The sequence below is a fragment of the Convolutriloba macropyga genome, chromosome 13 (genome assembly GCF_964194025.1).
Source record: "Convolutriloba macropyga chromosome 13, txConMacr16.3, whole genome shotgun sequence".
Taxonomy (NCBI): domain Eukaryota; kingdom Metazoa; phylum Xenacoelomorpha; order Acoela; family Convolutidae; genus Convolutriloba; species Convolutriloba macropyga.
The window spans coordinates 30,813,006-30,832,970 of NC_134480.1; the positions used below are offsets into that span (position 1 = coordinate 30,813,006).

Below are 19,965 nucleotides of genomic sequence, written 5' to 3' on the forward strand. Positions count from 1 at the left end.
ATTCGGTGGAATTACATGGTAAAGGCTTCTTTTTGATATATGGGAAAAATGTTAAAACTGTGATTTTAGAATATTTTGTTATTGATATCGAAATTGTTCAAAAATTGATTTTTTTTATTGTCTCTCCTCTCTTACCGCTGCAATGACAATATATATTTTACTTACTTGTATGATTCGTCATTTTTACGTTGCCGGGACTAACATAAATTCTCAGCAGCCCCTGAGATATTCAAAAATGACATCTCTTATTTGACAAAATGCTGCCAAGATTTCTCGCGGCATGTGCTCAAAATACATTTTTGTTTTCAACTTCTTTTTGATTGGTTGAACGATTATTCGCCCTAAATTGAGACAAACAGAACGATCTCTGTCACGAAATCCGGATCAATTTCTGGACATTGTAGCAACTCTGTTAAAGTGATTTAAAAAAATCATCAATTAGCTCGCGCAATTGAAAATTTTGCTCAAAACAAAACCAATAGAGACTGCTATCCTTTAGCTATAACTCACAATTTTTTTCAATATTGCCAAAAGTAATGAAAAAATTATTGGGAAAACAAATTTAACACGAATGAGGTGAAAAAAAACTTTCTGAAGTTGCTAATAATATATCATATAACATTTATCGTGATATAAAATATCGTATATCAGAAGCAGGAAAAAGTAGATCTTGATTAAAGGTAAGGTTTCAGAAGTTGAGCACACAGATCGAATTGACTCATAATCATGCCCACTCATGAACACCTCTGCATTTCGCGCGCATATTTACAGACTCCGACCTCTCACAGGAACATATGATAATCTGAAAAGCCGCGGGATCACATTTGTCTGATCAGAAACAATTTCATGTGGAAAAACGTCTGATCAAAAAACGGATTTTGTTTTTTTTCTCAGTAACAGATTTAAATACAAATATTATCAGACAACATTTCGATATTAAATGGGTATGGTGTGATCATAGAATTCGAGCGTAATTGTGCTTGCGGTCATAAAAAACATATTGAGTTTATTTTTATTATTGAATGTTTGATTGATAACTGGGCTATTTGAGTATGAAGCAATCAAAGTTATCTTAACGAGCAGATATTTCAGTTGTGTTAAGAAAAGAGCAACGAAATAATTTGAATCGAAAAAATCCTTTAAATTTATCGAACCAAATTGAATGAAAACAACAAATGCATTGAAAAAATTCATTTACATTGATTTACATTAATATGTTTTCAAACCAGACATGTTTGCTGAAGAAACAATCTGTTTGATATATTAATGTTCAACAGTTAGTTTTTACTTTGCCCACTTTCTTTTTTCTTCCTGTTTGTGTGGGTGTGTGTGTGTGTGACTGTGTGTATGTGTGTGTATGTGTGTGTTTGTGTGTGTGTTTGTGTGTGTGTGTTTGTGTTTTTGTGTGTGTGTGTTTGTGTGTGTGTGTGTGTGTGTGTGTGTGTGTGTGTGTGTGTGTGTGTGTGTGCGTGAGCGCGTGCGTGCGTGCGTGTGTATGTCTGTATGTGTGTGTGTGTGTGTGTGTGTGTGTGTGTGTGTGTTTGTGTTTGTGTTTGTGTTTTTGTGTTGTGTGTGTGTGTGTGCATGTGTGTGTGTTTGTGAGGTGTGTGTGTGTGTGTGTGTGTGTGTGTGTGAGCGTGCGTGCATGCGTGTGTATGTGTGTATGTGAGTGTGTGTGTGATTGTGTTGATTGTGTGTATGAGAGAGCGTGAGTGCGTTTGTGAGTGTGGATAAATCTAAATCTACTCAATATACTTCGAATTTGAATTTTGTTTCAGAGTTTTTACAATTTGGAGGGTCATTTAGGTTATTCAATTCGGAAACTCGGTTTTGACCATTGGCTGGTGTAGGTCACACTAAAAATTCAGTTCGCCGTTCTCTTTCCAAAAGAACAGCCAATCGACCCCAAAATTTCTCCTCTTTCCACTTAACATATCTTACAACTCGCCGCTTGATTTCCAGAAATTTGTTCTGTGTCGAACCCAGTTTGTCAAACTTATCTCTCTCGAACTGTTCAATTTTTGCCAGTTTTTGTTTGGTAAAGGGAAGCGATTTGAAGTGTATGTCCACAAGGAAGGCTCTGGCTTGATCTCTGGCCGTTTGATTCCATACCAAATCCCAGTTATCCATAACGTAATTCCACATGAAATCTTCGCCCGCATAGTGACCACAATTTGTGAGTCGTCTAGGGTGCCAAATTAAAGGAGCATTTACAAATGGGGGGTATTGGGTCATATTAAAAACTTGTTTAAACTGACTTAAATCATTTGTGAAATACGAAACTGATAATGAGAACATACTGACATTTTGAGCGTCTATGAATTTTGCGAAGACCGTTTCGTTTATTCCAAAATACTTGGCAGCGTAGCAAAGTGTAAGGACATGTAAACTATTATCTGAAGGGAAACTGCGCTCCACATAAGTATCATAGCGGGTTTTGAGCGTTTGCATGAATGAAGATTCTTTTGTTTCAGCCAGCATTTGTTCGTATACAAGAGCAGTAACATCCTGTTTTGGGTAGAATATTTGCCTCTTCGACTCGGAAGGATAGTGGGCCAGAATTCCCTTGCAGTAACTGGAGAAAGCATCCTAAGCATAAATAAATATATCATGGCACAAGCAAAAAAGAGCAGAATACAAAAGTCTGAAACGAAACATTCATAAAGCAGAAAAAAGCTAGTAATATTTTGACTGCGTGGACCTCATCTCATGATTTTGAGGTCCACGCAGTCACATTTTTTCACTAACATTTTAATTGACTGCAGGTGTTCACTCAAAAACTGGGCTCTTCTCTTCTGATTAAAAAAATTGAAATTAATTCTGTGTAATGAATGCATTGCAGAATTATGGCTTTTGGTTTAGTGGTGAACTGTTGGTTCGCACGAAATTTTCATCCAATTTTTTGTTGAAAAAGATTGAGACCAATTTTTAGTCTGTTTAATTTAAAAAATACTGACAGCTGTTAAATAAGTTTTAGCGTTAAAAGATTATTAATATCTCCATCAACTCTAAGATTACTTTTTTTTGAAATCCAATCTTACTAGGATAATGGGAAGAATCATGGGAAAAATCACTAGCCCATAATGGTTATTGTCTAAGTTCTTTTTTACAACTAACTTTCAGTCAGTGAAAAAAATCAAGTCAACTTGAATAAAGACGATATCAGCCGAAGTATGTAGAGACAATTTTAGACACTAGTGAGGTTCGAATAATAAAAGATTTAACAATAAAGAAACTAAAAACAAGAAAGAACGTGTTTGTTGTCTGCTTTGGAGTTGAAAAACAAAATAACATTTAGAGAGTCAAATCAAAGGAAGTTAAAAATTAAAGTAAAATAAACATAACAAAAACACTATTATTATTGCGGCTGAGCTTAACAACTCAGAAATCAAATTGAATAGCGCTTCAAGGTCAGTTCAAGCAGTTCAATTTAGAATACCGTGACAAGCGAAATTTAATGCTACATTCTATTGAAGTCATACGGATTTGGTCATTTTGTTCAACATTTATATTTAGCAACTATTATTGGTACGCAATCGTCATTCATGAAGTCAAACTATAACTCAAACTCGAACTACCTCAACAACCAGCAAAACAATACTACGACCTAACAGTATTGCATCAGATTCTTTGCGATTGGATTGCGAATCAACCTGTTATTGATACAGAATATTCGACAAAACTTCTACATGGTTAACAAATTTCCCATGACATCAAATTTACACTGAAAAAGGGACGTTATGGAAAAGTGTTCACATTCTGTCGACATTATTATCTACAACCAATCAACAGTTGAATTTGACATGTAAATCCACGTGACTAGCAGCATAAAAGGAGCTTGAAAAACTACCAAAAATCAGAAGAAACTCATAAAATTGGTATTATTAAACTGACATACAGTGCGTATTGAAGCACACTTTTTTGAGCGGTAAATTACTTGTTATCGTGTCTTGTTTCTGTAGATCATATTAGTGATTGTACAGTTTTAACTTTACTTTGACTTGTGAAAAGAGAATTAACTTTGACATTCTCAAAACTTTCTTTCTGAGGAACGAAGTTCCTAAGTAAGAGAAACTTTATGCAAAGCATAAAGTCAGTTTTTCTTACTGGCTTAACGAAGCCTACTCTAGTTCAACATTGGTGTTATTGAAACCAATAGAGAGACTTGCTAATTCTGAATTTTGAAAAATATTATTATTAACAGATTTGCAACTGGTAAGATATCCTGTTTTACAACTGCTTACTGCAGCAGGTTGACACTTTGCATAGTTATAGCCAAGCTATAGGGCTACAATTTGTACGAACGGAAATTCCTATATTCGGTTTATAACTTGAGTTATTAACCAAGAACTCAACAAATATTGATTGTTTCAATTTGAATTATTTTGTTATTCTGAGAGAAACAAGTTTGTCAAACAGCAAAGCTAAGCGATTAGTTATCAGGAATAATTGAGCAACAAGTAATCCAACGGTATTCTACAGTATAGCGGATAATACAGTTCACAAAAGTTAACTGCAAAAACATAATATCCGGACAGATTTGAAACCGCTGAAACGAACTGGGCGGTGTAAAGTTTTCCTTGACTTTGATAGGAGAGCAGCCGTTACATTTGGTCCGCCGACCCGGACAGTGGAAGGCAAACTGCTGTCCAATCTGATGAAGAGAGAGCCGAAGGCACCCCTCAACGAGAATCAAACAAATCAACACCAACAGGCCAGTGAGGCGAACAGAAGAGTGCAATTCACAAAACACATTGAAGAATTGACCTCTTTTAAACGGAACAAGCAAAGCAAACAGCAACCAGGCAATTCGAGCACAACCAGCAGAGAGGAGTTTCAATCAACAGCTCACAGGTACGACAAGAGATTCCGAGACTTAGTAGAAGAAGTCAACACTAAAAGAAGTCTTGGCTACAAAATAATTGAAGATTCAGATCGACCCAACAAATTAAAGGTCCTCTATCAACAGACTGTCCACCTCCTAGAGGAAGAAAAACCCAAGCAACTGCAGCGTCAAAACAAGCTTGTGCCCTACCAAGCAAATTTCGTTGAAGAACATCTGAAAGAAGCAAGGAAGTACAAAGCAAGTTTGGACTATCATTGGCTTTCATATATAAGCAAAGGCACGCAACCAGAAATGAATGCAGAGCAAAACAACGCAACCAAAGCTGTGAATGACAGCGAGAGCCACAACAACTACCCAACGGACAGCCCAGTTGCTCAAACAGTGCAAAATGGAGCAACAGCAAGTGGCCAAGAGACGGAGAATGTTTCGGAAACATCTTAAGCAAAGCAAAGGCGCGAGGAAAGGATGAAGAAGTTTGATATCGAGTTCGAAACCAAGATGCGACTTGAACAGGCACGGTTCGAGCGGAGGAGGCTAGAGCTGGAAATGCAAATGAAAGAACTGGAAACCAAGCATCAACTGCTGGAGGAAGAGCGTGAGCTGGAGCGCAAAGTGAAGAGAACGGCATTAGAAAACGATGATGCTCGTTCCCAATCAACTGGTGCTCGAGACAAATCACCTTTCAACTGGACCCCCAAGAAGAGAGATGTCTCTGACTGGGCCAGCAGAATCGACAACCTTCTAACACCAGATCGATCAACAGCTCGCTTCGAAGTAACCCCTGAAGTGAACAGGCAAAGTCACTTCTCACGATATCGCAGTTCACGAGACCGATCCTCAAGTGTTGAAGACCTAGACGTTTCCCCCAGAGCTGGTCTAATACTATACAAAACTGGCTATTCAGGTAGTAGTAGCCTACCAAAGCTGAAGTTGAACAACTTCGACGGGAACCCTCTCGAATGGCCGGAGTGGTCTAGTATGTTCATTGCTACAGTGGATCAACGACCAATACCAGACTCAGAGAAGATGAGCCATCTGAAGACTCTACTGACAGGCAAGGCAAGGTCAGCAATCTCTGGAATGGGCTATTCTGGACAGTTCTATGGTGCTGCATGGAGAAATCTGTAGAGGAAATTTGGAAGGCCTCATGTGATCATTGATGCACAACTGGAGAGTCTTCGCAAAGCAAGTCAGGTGAAACCACACGACTCGACAGGTCTGATCAGTTTCTCAGTTATTGTTTCGAACTTTGTGAATGTGCTCAAAGAGTACAAGCAGATTGGTGATCTGCAATCAAGCTCGACATTGTATATGGCAGTAGATAAACTACCCCAAGTTCTCAAAGAGAAGTGGTGGTTCTATGTTGATGATAAAGATGAAGATTGGCCTGATCTGATTATGTTTGAAAAGTTGCTATCTAGGATAGCATTCGTGCACGAAGGGTTTTCAGCTTTCAAGGGAGAGCGAAGAGAAGAAGACCGAAGAAGCACAAATAGAGACAAACGGTTCTCGAAAACGTCGAACTTCAGTGCAAGTTCCAACGTGAAAGAAACGAAGCAAACGCAAAGTGATCACTGTCCACTAGCTGATGGCACTCATAAAATATGGAACTGTCCACTATTCAGAAACATGAGTGTGAATGATCGGTACGCAGCAGTGAGGAAGCAACGCTTATGTTACGGATGTCTAGGCAAAGGGCATGCAATCAAAGATTGTAAAGTCAATGCGTGCGGCATCAATGGATGCAACAAGAAGCACAACCGATTGCTGAACTCAGAAAACCAAATGGACGAGGGCAATCACGCAGTCAACGTAAGCGCAGCAACAATAAACCAGAGTAACGAAGTTACTAGCTTTCTTCAGATAGTTCCTGTCTCAATACAGAGCCGTGGCAACAGGCTGAACACATATGCTTTCCTCGATAGTGGATCAATGGTTTCATTCATCGATCAAAGTGTGCAAGAGAAGTTACGAGCCCAAGGCACCGATGTGACGCTCAACATAGCTGGCATACACGGAACGAAGGATCTGAAGACAGAAAAGGTTCCTCTAAAAATAAAAGGAGTACATTCAAAGGTGCATTCAATCGAAGCGTTTGCACACCCGTCAATCTCTTCGGGAAACACAAACTACAACTACAACAATCTGAAGCAAAGCTTCAACCACTTGAATGTTTTACCCAACAAAAGCTTCAACTTGGTGGAAGTTGGCATCATCCTTGGTCAAGATGCTTATGAGCTACAATGACCATTGGACTACAAGATAGGAACACGAAGTGAACCTTTCGCCGTTCTAACAGAGCTAGGATGGGTAGTCAGTGGACCCATGACGGGCAAAAGAAGACAAAATGTTTGTCATTTCGCCATCACGGAAGATGTGAAAGTGGCTGAGAATATCCAATCCTGGTGGGACATAGAAACCTATGCTTCCAAAATCAACGTCGTCAGTCAGTCAAAGAAGGAACTGCAGGCACAGAAGATGCTAGAGAGTACGACGAAGTTCACAGGCGAGCGGTACGAAGTGGGAATGCTGTGGAGTGAACCAGAGCCAAACCTACCGAACAACTACAGCTCAGCCCTGGGTCAGCTTTACTCACTGGAGCGAAGATTCCAAAGGGACCCAAACTTGAAGAGTTTGTATCAACAGTCAATAGATACAGACGTAGAAAAAGGATTCGTAAAGATATTGGACGAGTCCGAAGTGAAAGGCAACTTCGGGAAAGAATGGTATTTGCCACACCATCCAGTGCTAAACCCGAACAAGCTTGGCAAAGTAAGACGTGTTTGCAATGCTGCCTCAAAGTACAAAGAAGTATGCCTAAATGACAAGCTACTAGCAGGACCTGATCTGCTACATGGGTTGATTGGAACAATATTCAGATTCCGTGAAGGACCAATAGCCCTAACAGCCGACATCGAATCGATGTTTCTACAAGTGCAAGTTCCCGAACAGGATAGAAGTTGCTTGAGGTTTTTATGGCGTCCAAGAACTAACGAACCTGTTCAGATATACGAATATCAGCGTCACGTATTTGGAGCTAAGAGTTCTCCAACTTGCGCGAACTATGCTCTCAAGCGAGTGGGACTGGACAACGAAAAAGAGTATCCAATAGCAACCAAGGCAATACAAAACAACTTCTACATGGATGATTTCATCAAATCAGTAGAAACCCCGGAAGAAGCAATTGAAGTCTTCAATCAACTACAACCTTTTCTCTCACAACATGGATTAGAATTGAAGAAGTGGATAAGCAACAGCGATGCAGTCATCGAAGCAATCCCAGAGGACTTGAAGTCAATCAGCAACACGAAGCAAGTCGAAGTGGAACCCAGCACGGAGGGATCTTCAGTGCTAGGACTACAATGGACCGTTACTGATGACAGCCTTCAAGTGTGTAGAGGTACCAACAAGGAAGTGGAAACCCCTATAACCCAGAGGAAGATTCTGTCACCGGTATCTTCAGTATTCGACCCGATCGGATTGTTTGCTCCGTTCAGTGTTAATATGAGACGACTTCTGAAAGGCATCTGGACTAAAAATGGACAACATTGGGACAACGAAGTGGAGCCTAGTGAAGAAGAAGAATTCCTGAGATGGAAAGAACCACTTCCAATAGTGGCTGAAACCAGCATCGATAGAAGATACTTCAACAGAGAGAGGGATAAAACCGAACTTCATGTGTTTGCTGACGCATCTGAAGACACGATGTGTGCAGTGGCCTATCTACGTTCACAACCAAAAGAATACTCAGCTGACTTAGCATTTGTTATTGGAAAATGCAGAGTAGCACCGATGAGGCATCTTTCAATACCGCGATTGGAATTGCAAGCGGCAGTCATGGCAGTGAGGTTGAAAGAACAGATAGTTAAGGAACATGAAATGAAGATAAATAGTTGCAGTTTTTGGTCAGACTCAACTACGGTATTGCAGTGGATACACAGTTCCCATCGTAAACAACAAGTGTTTGTGGCCAATCGAGTGGCTGAGATACTAGATACAACTGATGTTTCACAGTGGAAACATGTGAGCGGTATCAACAACCCAGCGGACATTGGCACCAGAGCAATCAACATTGAGGAACTCAAGAGAAGTGAGTGGCTAACTGGACCGGCCTGGTTGAAACAACCAGAAAGCGAATGGCCACAGCAAGTGAACCTCATGTTTGCCTCAGATGAAGAGAATATACCCTCGTCAGTCTTCATGATACAGGCTGAAGAGAAGAAAGCTGTCATCCAGTGGGAACGATTCAGTAACTTCAACAGACTAGTAAATACAGTGGCATACGTACAGCGAGCATTGAACAAACACAAACCAGCAACACTCGTAGTCAGCATTGAAGAAAGAGAAAAAGCAAAAGCAACAATCTTCAAGTTACTACAGCAAGAACAGTTTGGTGAAGAGATGAAATCTCTCAAAGCTGAAAAGGAAATTCCAAAAGGCAGCAAAATTCTACAATTCTCACCCTTCATAGATAAAGAAGGACTTATTCAATCCAAAGGCAGAATAGGCAAAAGTCAATTGGACTTCAAGGCAAAGCATCCAATTTTGCTACATTGGAAACATCATGTGGTTGAATTATTCTTGCGAAACGAGCACAAGGACAATCACCACGAGGGCACTGAGCATGTAAGAATCATTGTTCAGCAGAAGATGTGGATTCTAGGCATACGGAACGCCTTAAGATCAATCAAGAATAAGTGCGTTACCTGCAGAAAGGGCAGAGCACAAACGATAGCACCAGTAATGGCAGATCTACCGGAAGAGCGGTTAGATGCTTCAACAGCCTTTAAAAACGTTGGAGTTGACTACTTTGGCCCTTTCATTGTGAAGATTGGGCGAAGGAACGAAAAGCGATGGTGTTGTCTCTTTACTTGTCTAACTATGAGAGCGGTGCATATAGAAGTGGTACCCAAGTTGGACACAGATAGTTGTCTCAATGCAATAATGAGATTTATTGCGCGAAGAGGCAAACCGAGTACAATCGTCAGTGACAACGGGACAAACTTTGTTGGAGCTGAAAGAGAGTTTGCAGAGTACGTTGCGGCATGGAACAAAGAAGGGATCGAAGAACATCTAGTTCAACGAGGAATCAGATGGAAGTTCAACCCACCCGCAGCACCTCACTCTGGAGGAGTATGGGAGCGGTTGGTGAGAAGTTGCAAGAAGGCAATGTATGCAGTGTTGGGGAACAGATCAGTCACCGAGGACGTTCTTTCAACAACGATGTGTATTGTTGAACAGACTTTGAACTCAAGACCTTTGACTCCAGTCAGTTCAGATGTTAATGACTTGGAGGCATTGACCCCCAATCACTTCTACTTGGCAACAAGAACGTTTGCTTACCCTACCTACCATGCGCGGAAGAATTTGTTGATCATCGAAAGCTCTTTCGACAAACTCATGCATATGCAAATCTCATATGGGACAGATTTCGTAAAGAATATCTGCCAACTCTGAATAATCGGCAAAAATGGCGATCTACGGCGAATGAAACCCTTAAAGAAGGCGATCTCGTTTGGTTGATCGAAGACAGCGATAAGCGTGGATATTACATCTTAGGTCTAGTTACGGAGACCATCGATGGGTCTGATGGTGTGATTGGATCAGCGATAGTTCGAACGAACGACGGAGTGTACAAGAGACCAGTAGTGAAGCTCGCCCCAGTACTACCTGGAAAAGATGTTTTCGCGATGGAAAACAGGGCCGGCGATATTGCGGCTGAGCTTAACAACTCAGAAATCAAATTGAATAGCGCTTCAAGGTCAGTTCAAGCAGTTCAATTTAGAATAACGTGACAAGCGAAATTTAATTCTACATTCTATTGAAGTCATACGGATTTGGTCATTTTGTTCAACATTTATATTTAGCAACTATTATTAGTACGCAATCGTCATTCATGAAGTCAAACTATAACTCAAACTCGAACTACCTCAACAACCAGCAAAACAATACTACGACTTAACAGTATTGCATCAGATTCTTTGCGATTGGATTGCGAATCAACCTGTTATTGATACAGAATATTCGACAAAACTTCTACATGGTTAACAATTTTCCCATGACATCAAATTTACACTGAAAAAGTGACGTTATGGAAAAGTGTTCACATTCTGTTGACATTATTATCTACAACCAATCAACAGTTGAATTTGACATGTAAATCCACGTGACTAGCAGCATAAAAGGAGCTTGAAAAACTACCAAAAATCAGAATAAACTCATAAAATTGGTCTTATTAAACTGACATACAGTGCGTATTGAAGCACACTTTCTTGAGCGGTAAATTACTTGTCATCGTGTCTTGTTTCTGTAGATCATATTAGTGATTGTACAGTTTTAACTTTACTTTGACTTGTGAAAAGAGAATTAACTTTGATATTCTCAAAACTTTCTTTCTGAGGAACGAAGTTCCTAAGTAAGAGAAACTTTATGCAAAGCATAAAGTCAGTTTCTCTTACTGGCTTAACGAAGCCTACTATAGTTCAACATTGGTGTTATTGAAACCAATAGAGAGAATTGCTAATTCTGAATTTTGAAAAATATTATTATTAACAGATTTGCAACTGGTAAGATATCCTGTTTTACAACTGCTTACTGCAGCAGGTTGACACTTTGCATAGTTATAGCCAAGCTATAGGGCTACAATTTGTACGAACGGAAATTCCTATTTTCGGTTTATAACTTGAGTTATTAACCAAGAACTCAACAAATATTGATTGTTTCAATTTGAATTATTTTGTTATTCTGAGAGAAACAAGTTTGTCATACAGCAAAGCTGAGCGATTAGTTATCAGGAGTAATTGAGCAACAAGTAATGCAACGGTATTCTACAGTATAGCGGATAATACAGTTCACAAAAATTAACTGCAAAAACATAATATCCGGACAGATTTGAAACCGCTGAAACGAACTGGGCGGTGTAAAGTTTTCCTTGACTTTGATAGGAGAGCAGCCGTTACAATTATTCTTTTAAAAAAGATATTTTTGTTTTCGATGTATTTTTCGGATTGATTATTTTGCAACATCTTGTTAATTTTCTGACTCAACTACGTATTTCAAAAACTGGCACTCTTCGCAGCGTTATTTTCATTCATTTTTAGTCATTTTGTGTGTGAAATTTGTGTTTATTTTTTGTTTTTAAAGGGTTCAAAATGTGATGAAGTTTAGCAACAAATAAAAAAAACTATTAAATAATCAAAAATGAGATTATTAATATTGCTTTTTTTGCTTCAAGAAAAATATTTTCGAGTAAAGGAAAAATTTGATGAATCAAATAGTCACAAGTTTGATAGCAAAGTTGAATACTGTACAATATGAATTAATTTTGCTTAAAAGCTATTTGTTTTATAAATTGATTACGGTTGAAAGCTATCTGTTTTAAGTTTTCAGCTCCACAATGATTAACATATTTGTATTGTTTCTCCGTATTTTAAGTAATCAGCTGTTAATTACAAATTAAACGTGTTTTTAGAAAAAAAAATGTTTTTTGAAAACTCAAAAACTGATTACCCGGGTACAGGTGTCAACGCAATTCAACGCAAAACTATGCAAGCTAAGCGTTGAATGCGGAAACTTTTGTAAGATAAGCGGTGAATGCGGTGAAATTACATAAATCAGGCGATGAATGTGGTGAAAACATTACGGTAAAATTACATAATTTCACCAATGAATTCAGCGGTGAAATTACCTAAATTCACAGCTTCGAAAAAAGGTGTCAAAATTATGCAAGATGAGCGGTGAATGCGATGAAATTACATAAATTCACAGCTTAACTTAGTGGTGAACTTATAGAAGTGCACCGCTTAGAAAACACTTCGAATTGTCTTTTGTTCAACGAGGTGAAGTTACATTTATTAAAAGACGCAAGAAAAATTACCCACGAATAATCATACATCTTTTTGAAACTTTTTTTGAGCGGTGGATTTATGTAGTTTCATCACTAGAGTTAGCGGTGAACTTACAAAAAATCTCCACACTTCACCGCATTTCTCCGCTAAAATTTGTAATTTCACCGATAATCTTACAAAAGTTCAACGCGTAAACAAATATGCAGGATTGTAGTGAGAAGTTGCGCAGTGGAAAAAGAAGTGGCTGACATGGAAGAAGGAGGTGAGAGGTTTGAGTCAGTGCAAGGACGGTTACTTGTAGTAGGCGGTGAAATGTGGTGAATTTTTGTAGGTTCACCGCTTACTCTAGCGGTGAACTTACATAGTTTCACTGCATTCACTGCAATATTTATCTTTATTGAATATTGTTTAAAATAAAGTATCGATTCCCACAATCAGATTGACATCGTAAAGTCGCGAAGTTAAAACTGTAATTGCTGTTATTTTTGTAAGGACAAAAATCAAAGCTTTCATTAACAATATTTGTTGTTTTCTGCTTCAAAAAATGAGCACAAAGGTTTTTGATTCCTTTACGGAGGAAGATGTTATAACTAATCACGGAAAAAAATGTATTCTCCAGAAAGTGTGTCAAAATTTCGCATATAGCTGGATAATTTAATCAGTCTCCAAATGCTCAAGATGTAATCTGTATTTAAAAAAAAGTTATAATTTTTTTCTACCTATAAATGATAAGAACCAAAAAACTAATTTTCAAACGTTTTTTGAGTCAAAAATGTCTACGTAGTGTTATAAAGGGCTCGAACCCTCGGTTGCTAAAAAAGATAAATTCTAATAGCCAATGAAAATTTACAGCCTTTATTTCAGGCGGCAGAAAACTACAGCAATAAGGTTGATTTTTGTTTTTTGAAAGGTGATCAATTTGGTACATTTTGGTACATCGCTAACCAGAAAAAAAGACTGAGCAGTTACAAATGACAACTTCTGATGGTTTTCCCAATTCTATTTTCTTCTACCAAAAATATTTGCTTGTTTCGCAACAAATTTTAGTAAAGTTAATTTTTTAACCTTCACCTACTTTATCGAAATATCACTTGAGCAATTTTGATTTTTTTTCAAAGAAATTGAATACGAAGTTTTCTTTGTAGATTATTTGCTCTGTAGATTTTTTCAAAATCAATCAAAATTTTCTCAGAATTACAATAAATTCTGAATCCCAAAAGTTGCAGGAGTGAAGTTGTTAAAACAAATTTTAGCAGCTAAGTAATTTTTGCAAAGCTTGTTAAAATCAAAAAGAAGCCCGGGAACATTTTTAGACCAGGAACGGCGAACTGTTTTAAGACTGAATTTGAGGGAAACTTTGTAGCGGATTTAAATATAGGGGCTAGTGGTAAACAAGCTTGTGGTTTTTCTTTCCGTATAATTTGAAGGAGCTGTGACTGTAGATTTCCTCATGGAGAATTTTAAACCTCATAAAGTTACACGAATTAATAGTTAGCAAATTCTCTCGATTAATGACAATTATCAAGCAAGATTTTTTCTTGCAAAATGATTGCAAGATCATTGTACAATGAAAACGGTGGTCATCTTGTCAGACACTTGCACGTTTCGAACTAAAGAAACGTTTCTCAGCACGTTTCTCAGAAAAAAGTAATATTTTCTGCGCACCAAATCATGTCATAATTTTGGTACGTAGTTTTTTTTAGTTGGAGTAAACTTGAACACATAAATTATGCCTGCTGTTACCTGTATCGGACTGTCGGTCCCATAGATATTGATTCGATCTCTCAAAACTGAAAGAACACTAGTCCAAAAAACAGAATCCGTTTCATTAACAACTGCAAATGGGGTGATCCGCAGGGGAATCTTCATAGAAATGGTGGACGCGAAAGCCAGTGCCCAAGCATCGTCCACCAAATCCGCCTTCTGCATTGCGGAGAAAACGGAAGAATTCCGCTCAATGGCGGAAATCAGATTTCGCCACGTTATATAATCGTAGTTGACCCTGGAAAAAATTAGTATGTTATGATATTATGGAAGCCTTTACAGTCTCTCGGTGGCCGGTGAGTTTTTACTGGCTTTTAATTTTCTTTCAAATTTTCTCTAGTTCACAGGTGTTGTTTATAACCTCTTAATTACAAAAGTTTGTCTTGTTTTATAGCAAGTTTCCATTTAGAAAGATAACGCTTGCGCCCTTGGGGGCGAGGAGGGGGGGGGGGGGGGAAGGGGGGGTGGAGGCGGGGTGAGCGGGAGGTTTACCACTAAGCTGGTGGTCGAGGAATATTACATCTCAACTTAAGGGCGCAAAACGTCGGTTTTCAAAACGACGAAAACGGACGCTTCTTATGTTTAAAAACGTCAAAAACCGGTCGATTCGACGGCAAAAAACGTACAGGGTCTTGATCGGTTTCGGAGTAAAACAGACTGTTTCTTTTGTTTGAAAATCAAAAAAATCTCGGCACGGGTTATTACTGATTGATCATAAACGATGTTGCGTTCTCTAACCTGTAGTAACTCCTTGAGTTTGTCTGGACCATAACCCAATCTCCGAGAGTCTCTTTGTCCAGAGTGATGTTATGTTCCCTTTCGGTGATCCAAACTGGCTTAAGTAGTCGACCTTTGCTGGTCCTGAGATCCAGTTGAAGAATCCACGTAACTGCGTTGGGTGAAAACTGCTCGTATAAATCATTGCCGCTGAAGTCAGTCACGAATTTCTGCTGTTTGAAAGTTATCACACCTAAAAAAGAAATTGTTTCTCATTGTGATCCATTTATTTTGATTTGTCAGTTTGACCAAATGAAAAAAAATCAAAGCTAGTAGTGTTAAATAACTTGAAATTCTGTACAGAACTAGCAAAAATTTCCCGGGCTGCCTAAATCTTTTCAATTTTGGGATCTTTTCCGTTTGCGCTCACTCCCCCCCCCCCCCCCCGTTCCAGAGCACGTGTCATTACACAGTACATCATTATGTAAAAATTTTGCACGTGCGTCGGGGGGGGGGGGGGGTTCAAATAATATGCACCCACTAAACTATATCTCAATTTTGATATATGATCGAGAGGTGTTATTTGTCTAAGGGGGTGTAAAATATTTTAAGAGCGCAGTGCTGCATTTCAACCAATTGCAGACCCATTAAATCTTAAATCGTTTATTGAATAACACTTATTCCGCTTCCGACCCCCGTCCTCAGATGCAAACCTATAAATACGTTTGTCTATCAGACCAACCAGGCGTAAGAGTTGCCCCAGACTAAATTAGAATGACAGGTACGTAATTAAAATAGACAGGTACATGAAGAAGTAGCACACCTGTGTCGTAGTTGACAGACACAGTGACCATAGGATACCCCCACTCCTCAGTCCATGTTCTCATCATGTCCTCAACATGCACATCGTCTTCTTTGCAAGGCTGTTGGCCCCTAATGAATAATTGAACATACGCAAAGTTACATTTTATACGACAAATGATTCCAGGAAATAAAAAAATACATTTTGTGTTTATAATTATTGTAATTGATATATTAAATGTAACTACATGGTTTCTTCCTAAATGGTCATATAATACCCTGCATAAAAAACAAGCGTTTAAATAAACTTTAACTAGGAGCATCATGAAAATACATTTAACGTCTATTTTATTGAACTGAGAGTATTTCAATCACTTCATAGAAGTTAGAAAGATATAAAATCTTAATATTGAACATCATACATTGCTTGGAATCATATATAACGTTGATAGACAGAACACAAATGTAAAAAACTCTCAACAATCTATCCAAATGATCTGATTCTAATAATGTATCAATGCAGTAGAAAAAAAGTAGAATAAATTATGGACTGAAGCCAAGTGTATAGTAAATAATTGTTCGGGTTCAGTTTTTTTAGTATTACCTAGCTAAAACAATGTTGGGGAGCGAGTTATTGTTTTTTCGTTGAAATTGTCAAACATTGTACAAAGAGTTCAATTCAGAAAGAAAGAAAAGCTCTCTTTTAGGTGAAGAGGACTATAAAGTTGTAACAACTTAGAAATTTGTCATTCATTTAGTCGTTGGTCGCTATTTTAAAGGCATCCCGACTAAAAAATGTTTTAGGGACGAAATGTTACTCAATGAACCAAAAATCAAACTGTATAAAAAATGCATACCTGGAATACAACAAATCAAAAGCAGGCTTTAAAACAATTCTTTCGTCAACCTTTTGTAAGATTAAATGTGATTCCGCGTGCTTCAAATATGTTCAGGAACTAAAAATTTGGCAGTTTTCGCTAGCTGAGTTTGATGATTCTTGAAGATTAATCTTTTATTTTTGTTATTTTGTTTGTTAACTGTCAAATTCTATTCTGCTAAATTAAGAGATTTACCTGCTCTCAATGGACGAGCAGCACTAACAAAGCTATTGGTGTCTCAATTGTGGAATATAGCAATGAAAATATTTTTGGAATTGTGCTGGGCTCTCTTTTTTCGCAATTTTTGTTTCTTAAGACAGTAAAGAGTTCAAACTACAACAACAGCAATGAAAATTCCCCTTTACAGGAACAATAAACAAGTATTGTTTTTTCAGTGCAAAATTCAAGACGCTGTGGCTTCCGGACTGAATGTGTTTGGGTAAAATTGATAGTGAAATTTTGAGTTCTACCTGTATTCTACGTAATTTATTTTTTATTTTAGGGCATTTGGCCGTTTTTGAGATTATTTCTTGTTGTAATGTCATTTTATGAGCACAATTACGGCCCTGATATCGCATTGAGGACGTTAAAGGAAGGTGCAAATGAACATATCGTTTGCTTTCTTCGAATAGATTCTGGTTTTAATAAGCCTTGACACAGTGTTCGCGCAATGATCAAACGATTCTTGAGTTTTTTCTGTATATTTCGTTCATTATCATCACCTCATAACATGTTGTGGATAATGTTTGATCTCATTTGCTTCCTGTGGAGGCATGGAAATAAATGATTCCAGTTGATAGTTTCCAGCTCTTTCAAACTAATTGCTTTCAAACAATTTTAACGGTTTTTTAATCTTTGCTCTTTTAATCTTTTTTATTGTCTACTTGTAACCTAGAGTCAATGAAAACAGTTTTGCATTTTTTCCAGTTAATTGCAAGTTAATTTGTTTATATTACTTATGTGTGATGCTACTCTGAATTTGTTATTGAATAATTTTTGTTAAAAACCACGCTGGATTTTGATCGTCATCAACGATTGTTATTATATGTTTTTGAGGTTTGTCTTTTCTTTTAGTTCGGCTAATAACAGCTCTTAGCGGCCCTCTAATGCGTAATTATTGTAATTATTCAATCCGTTTAGTGGGGGTTTGGATTTAAAGCGATTTTTTTATTCATAGAACGATTATTTTCGAACAAAAAGAGAATTTTTGCAAGTTTTCGTCCACTTTTAAAAAAACAAAATAGTTAAAAATGAGGGAGGTTGAGCGGGGTCGGAACACTATTTGCAAATGCATATCGCCAAGCCTTCTTAGTTCCCTTATATCAGCGCCTTTTTAGAGTTATATTTTCCTTATCTAGAGGTCCAGGGTAGCAGAAAGTTTCTCAAAAATTGAAGAGGATGAATTTGAAAGAGACTGCATCAGTATTTGTTGAAGCAATTGGTGAAATTTTGTACTTTATAATCCATTCCCCAGTGAATCGGTCACCTGAGTCAACTTTAACTGTTTTAAATCTTTTAAGACAATTTTTCTTTATAAATAATGACGATTTACACAATTGACATTAGACAATGGACTTTGATATGACGTACGGATTACGGCATGCATTTTCGAAGAGGGTTAAGAGAAACATAAATTTACTTACTCCATGCTTGCAAACGAAGCCCACAAATCGTAATTGGATGCTGTTGAATATGCATACTTGTCCAGGTACGACCTGATACCCTGGATGAAGGGATCAGTTCCTAAATTGTCAGGATGCATCCTGGTTCCAACAGGCAACGAGGAGTGGACAGTTTCCAGATCAGAGAATGTGACTGGGGTGGGGGAGGAGATTGCCTTGGCACTCGTAACCATAGTTTCGTGGATCATCTCTATTAGGAAGCAGGATTTTCCATAAGAGCTGCATCATATGCGTATGTTTGTTTGTTTCCATATCACCGCCCCTCTTAAAACCCTCGTCCATATTTGCTTAATTTCCCATTTTCTTCAAATTAGCCTAGCTGTGAGGTCTGTCTCGTGAAAATACAGTGTTTGACAAAAGCTGAGCATGACAAGATCGTTCCCCGACGATAGTTGGACAAAAAAGACTTTGGATTAACCCATATCCCTTTAATCCTTTAGGTTGACTTGACGTTTATTTTGAGCAAGAATACAAGTCCTCGACTTAGGATTGAACAAAAAAGCACGATGAACAAAAACTTTGAGTAGTGTTTTGATTATTGGCGGTTCTTCAGAATGGTTCAACTATTCTTATTGGATGTCATTTATTTTCAGATGATTGCTTAAGACTTCCAGTTGTGAAGTAGTTTTTTTTGAAGTTTACAGTTCAGCAAAAGATCCTCCAAATATTTTTCAACAATTTCTGAAATTGACAAAGTAACCCGAAAAAGAATTTCAAGACATATAACATCAAACTGCTGTTTGGAGCTCAAAGCGCTAACTTTCCTATTTATTTGCACTGATTGAGAATTCGGCAAACTAAATGAAAGGAAATGCTTTGTTTATTTTGTTCCAGTACTCGGCTAACGCAGCAGAATCAAGTAAGCAAAAACAATTAAATTTCATCAAAAATCCAGTTATCCTCATTTCTTTCCTAATCAGTATTACTTTTTGGATACTCAACTGCAGAGATTCCTAGTTTTAGCAGGAAAAAAAGACTATTGTTAAATTTCGCACAAAGTTTGATTTTTTGCAAACTTTTGAATTAACTTATATTTTGCAGCAAAGTGTGTTCCAAAGTTTATTTAAAATGCTCATCACAAGAAGGAAAATGATATTTAGTGACTATTATTGCTCCTTGTGTTGAGAAATCAATTTGTTTCCCATTGCATTGTTAATAATACACTCAAGTTGTTCAAGCAATTGAAAATGTCTGTCATGAAAATTTTAAAATTATTGATTTAAGTTTGACAAGTTTGAAATAAAAACTTGAATTTCATTTAAGTCAGTGGAACGATAACATACCAAAATTGAGAATCATTTGATTGCCTGTAATAAAATTTTAAAGATTTTGGTTGGTTAAAATTCAATCATTTTCAAATATTAGTTTAGTTAGAGTTAGAGTAATGATTTACTGAAATAATCAGCGATTGAAGGTATCCTTCATAAGAA

The 19,965-nt window shown here is 37.6% G+C and overlaps 1 protein-coding gene across 2 annotated transcripts in view; it reads right to left on the reverse strand.

Moving 5' to 3' along the window:
• Positions 1-998: 998 nt before the first annotated feature.
• Positions 999-19,965, reverse strand: part of LOC142351600 (glutamyl aminopeptidase-like) — a 32,216-nt gene continuing 13,249 nt past the window's right edge. For both annotated transcript variants that reach the window (XM_075403737.1, XM_075403736.1), the window contains exons 7-11: positions 18,497-18,754; positions 15,998-16,107; positions 15,196-15,427; positions 14,437-14,695; positions 999-2,589 (exon numbers count right to left, since the gene is read on the reverse strand). In XM_075403737.1, coding sequence (XP_075259852.1) covers positions 1,852-2,589; positions 14,437-14,695; positions 15,196-15,427; positions 15,998-16,107; positions 18,497-18,754 — 1,597 coding nt within the window. In that variant the 3' untranslated portion in view covers positions 999-1,851. The remainder of the gene's footprint in view (positions 2,590-14,436; positions 14,696-15,195; positions 15,428-15,997; positions 16,108-18,496; positions 18,755-19,965) is intronic.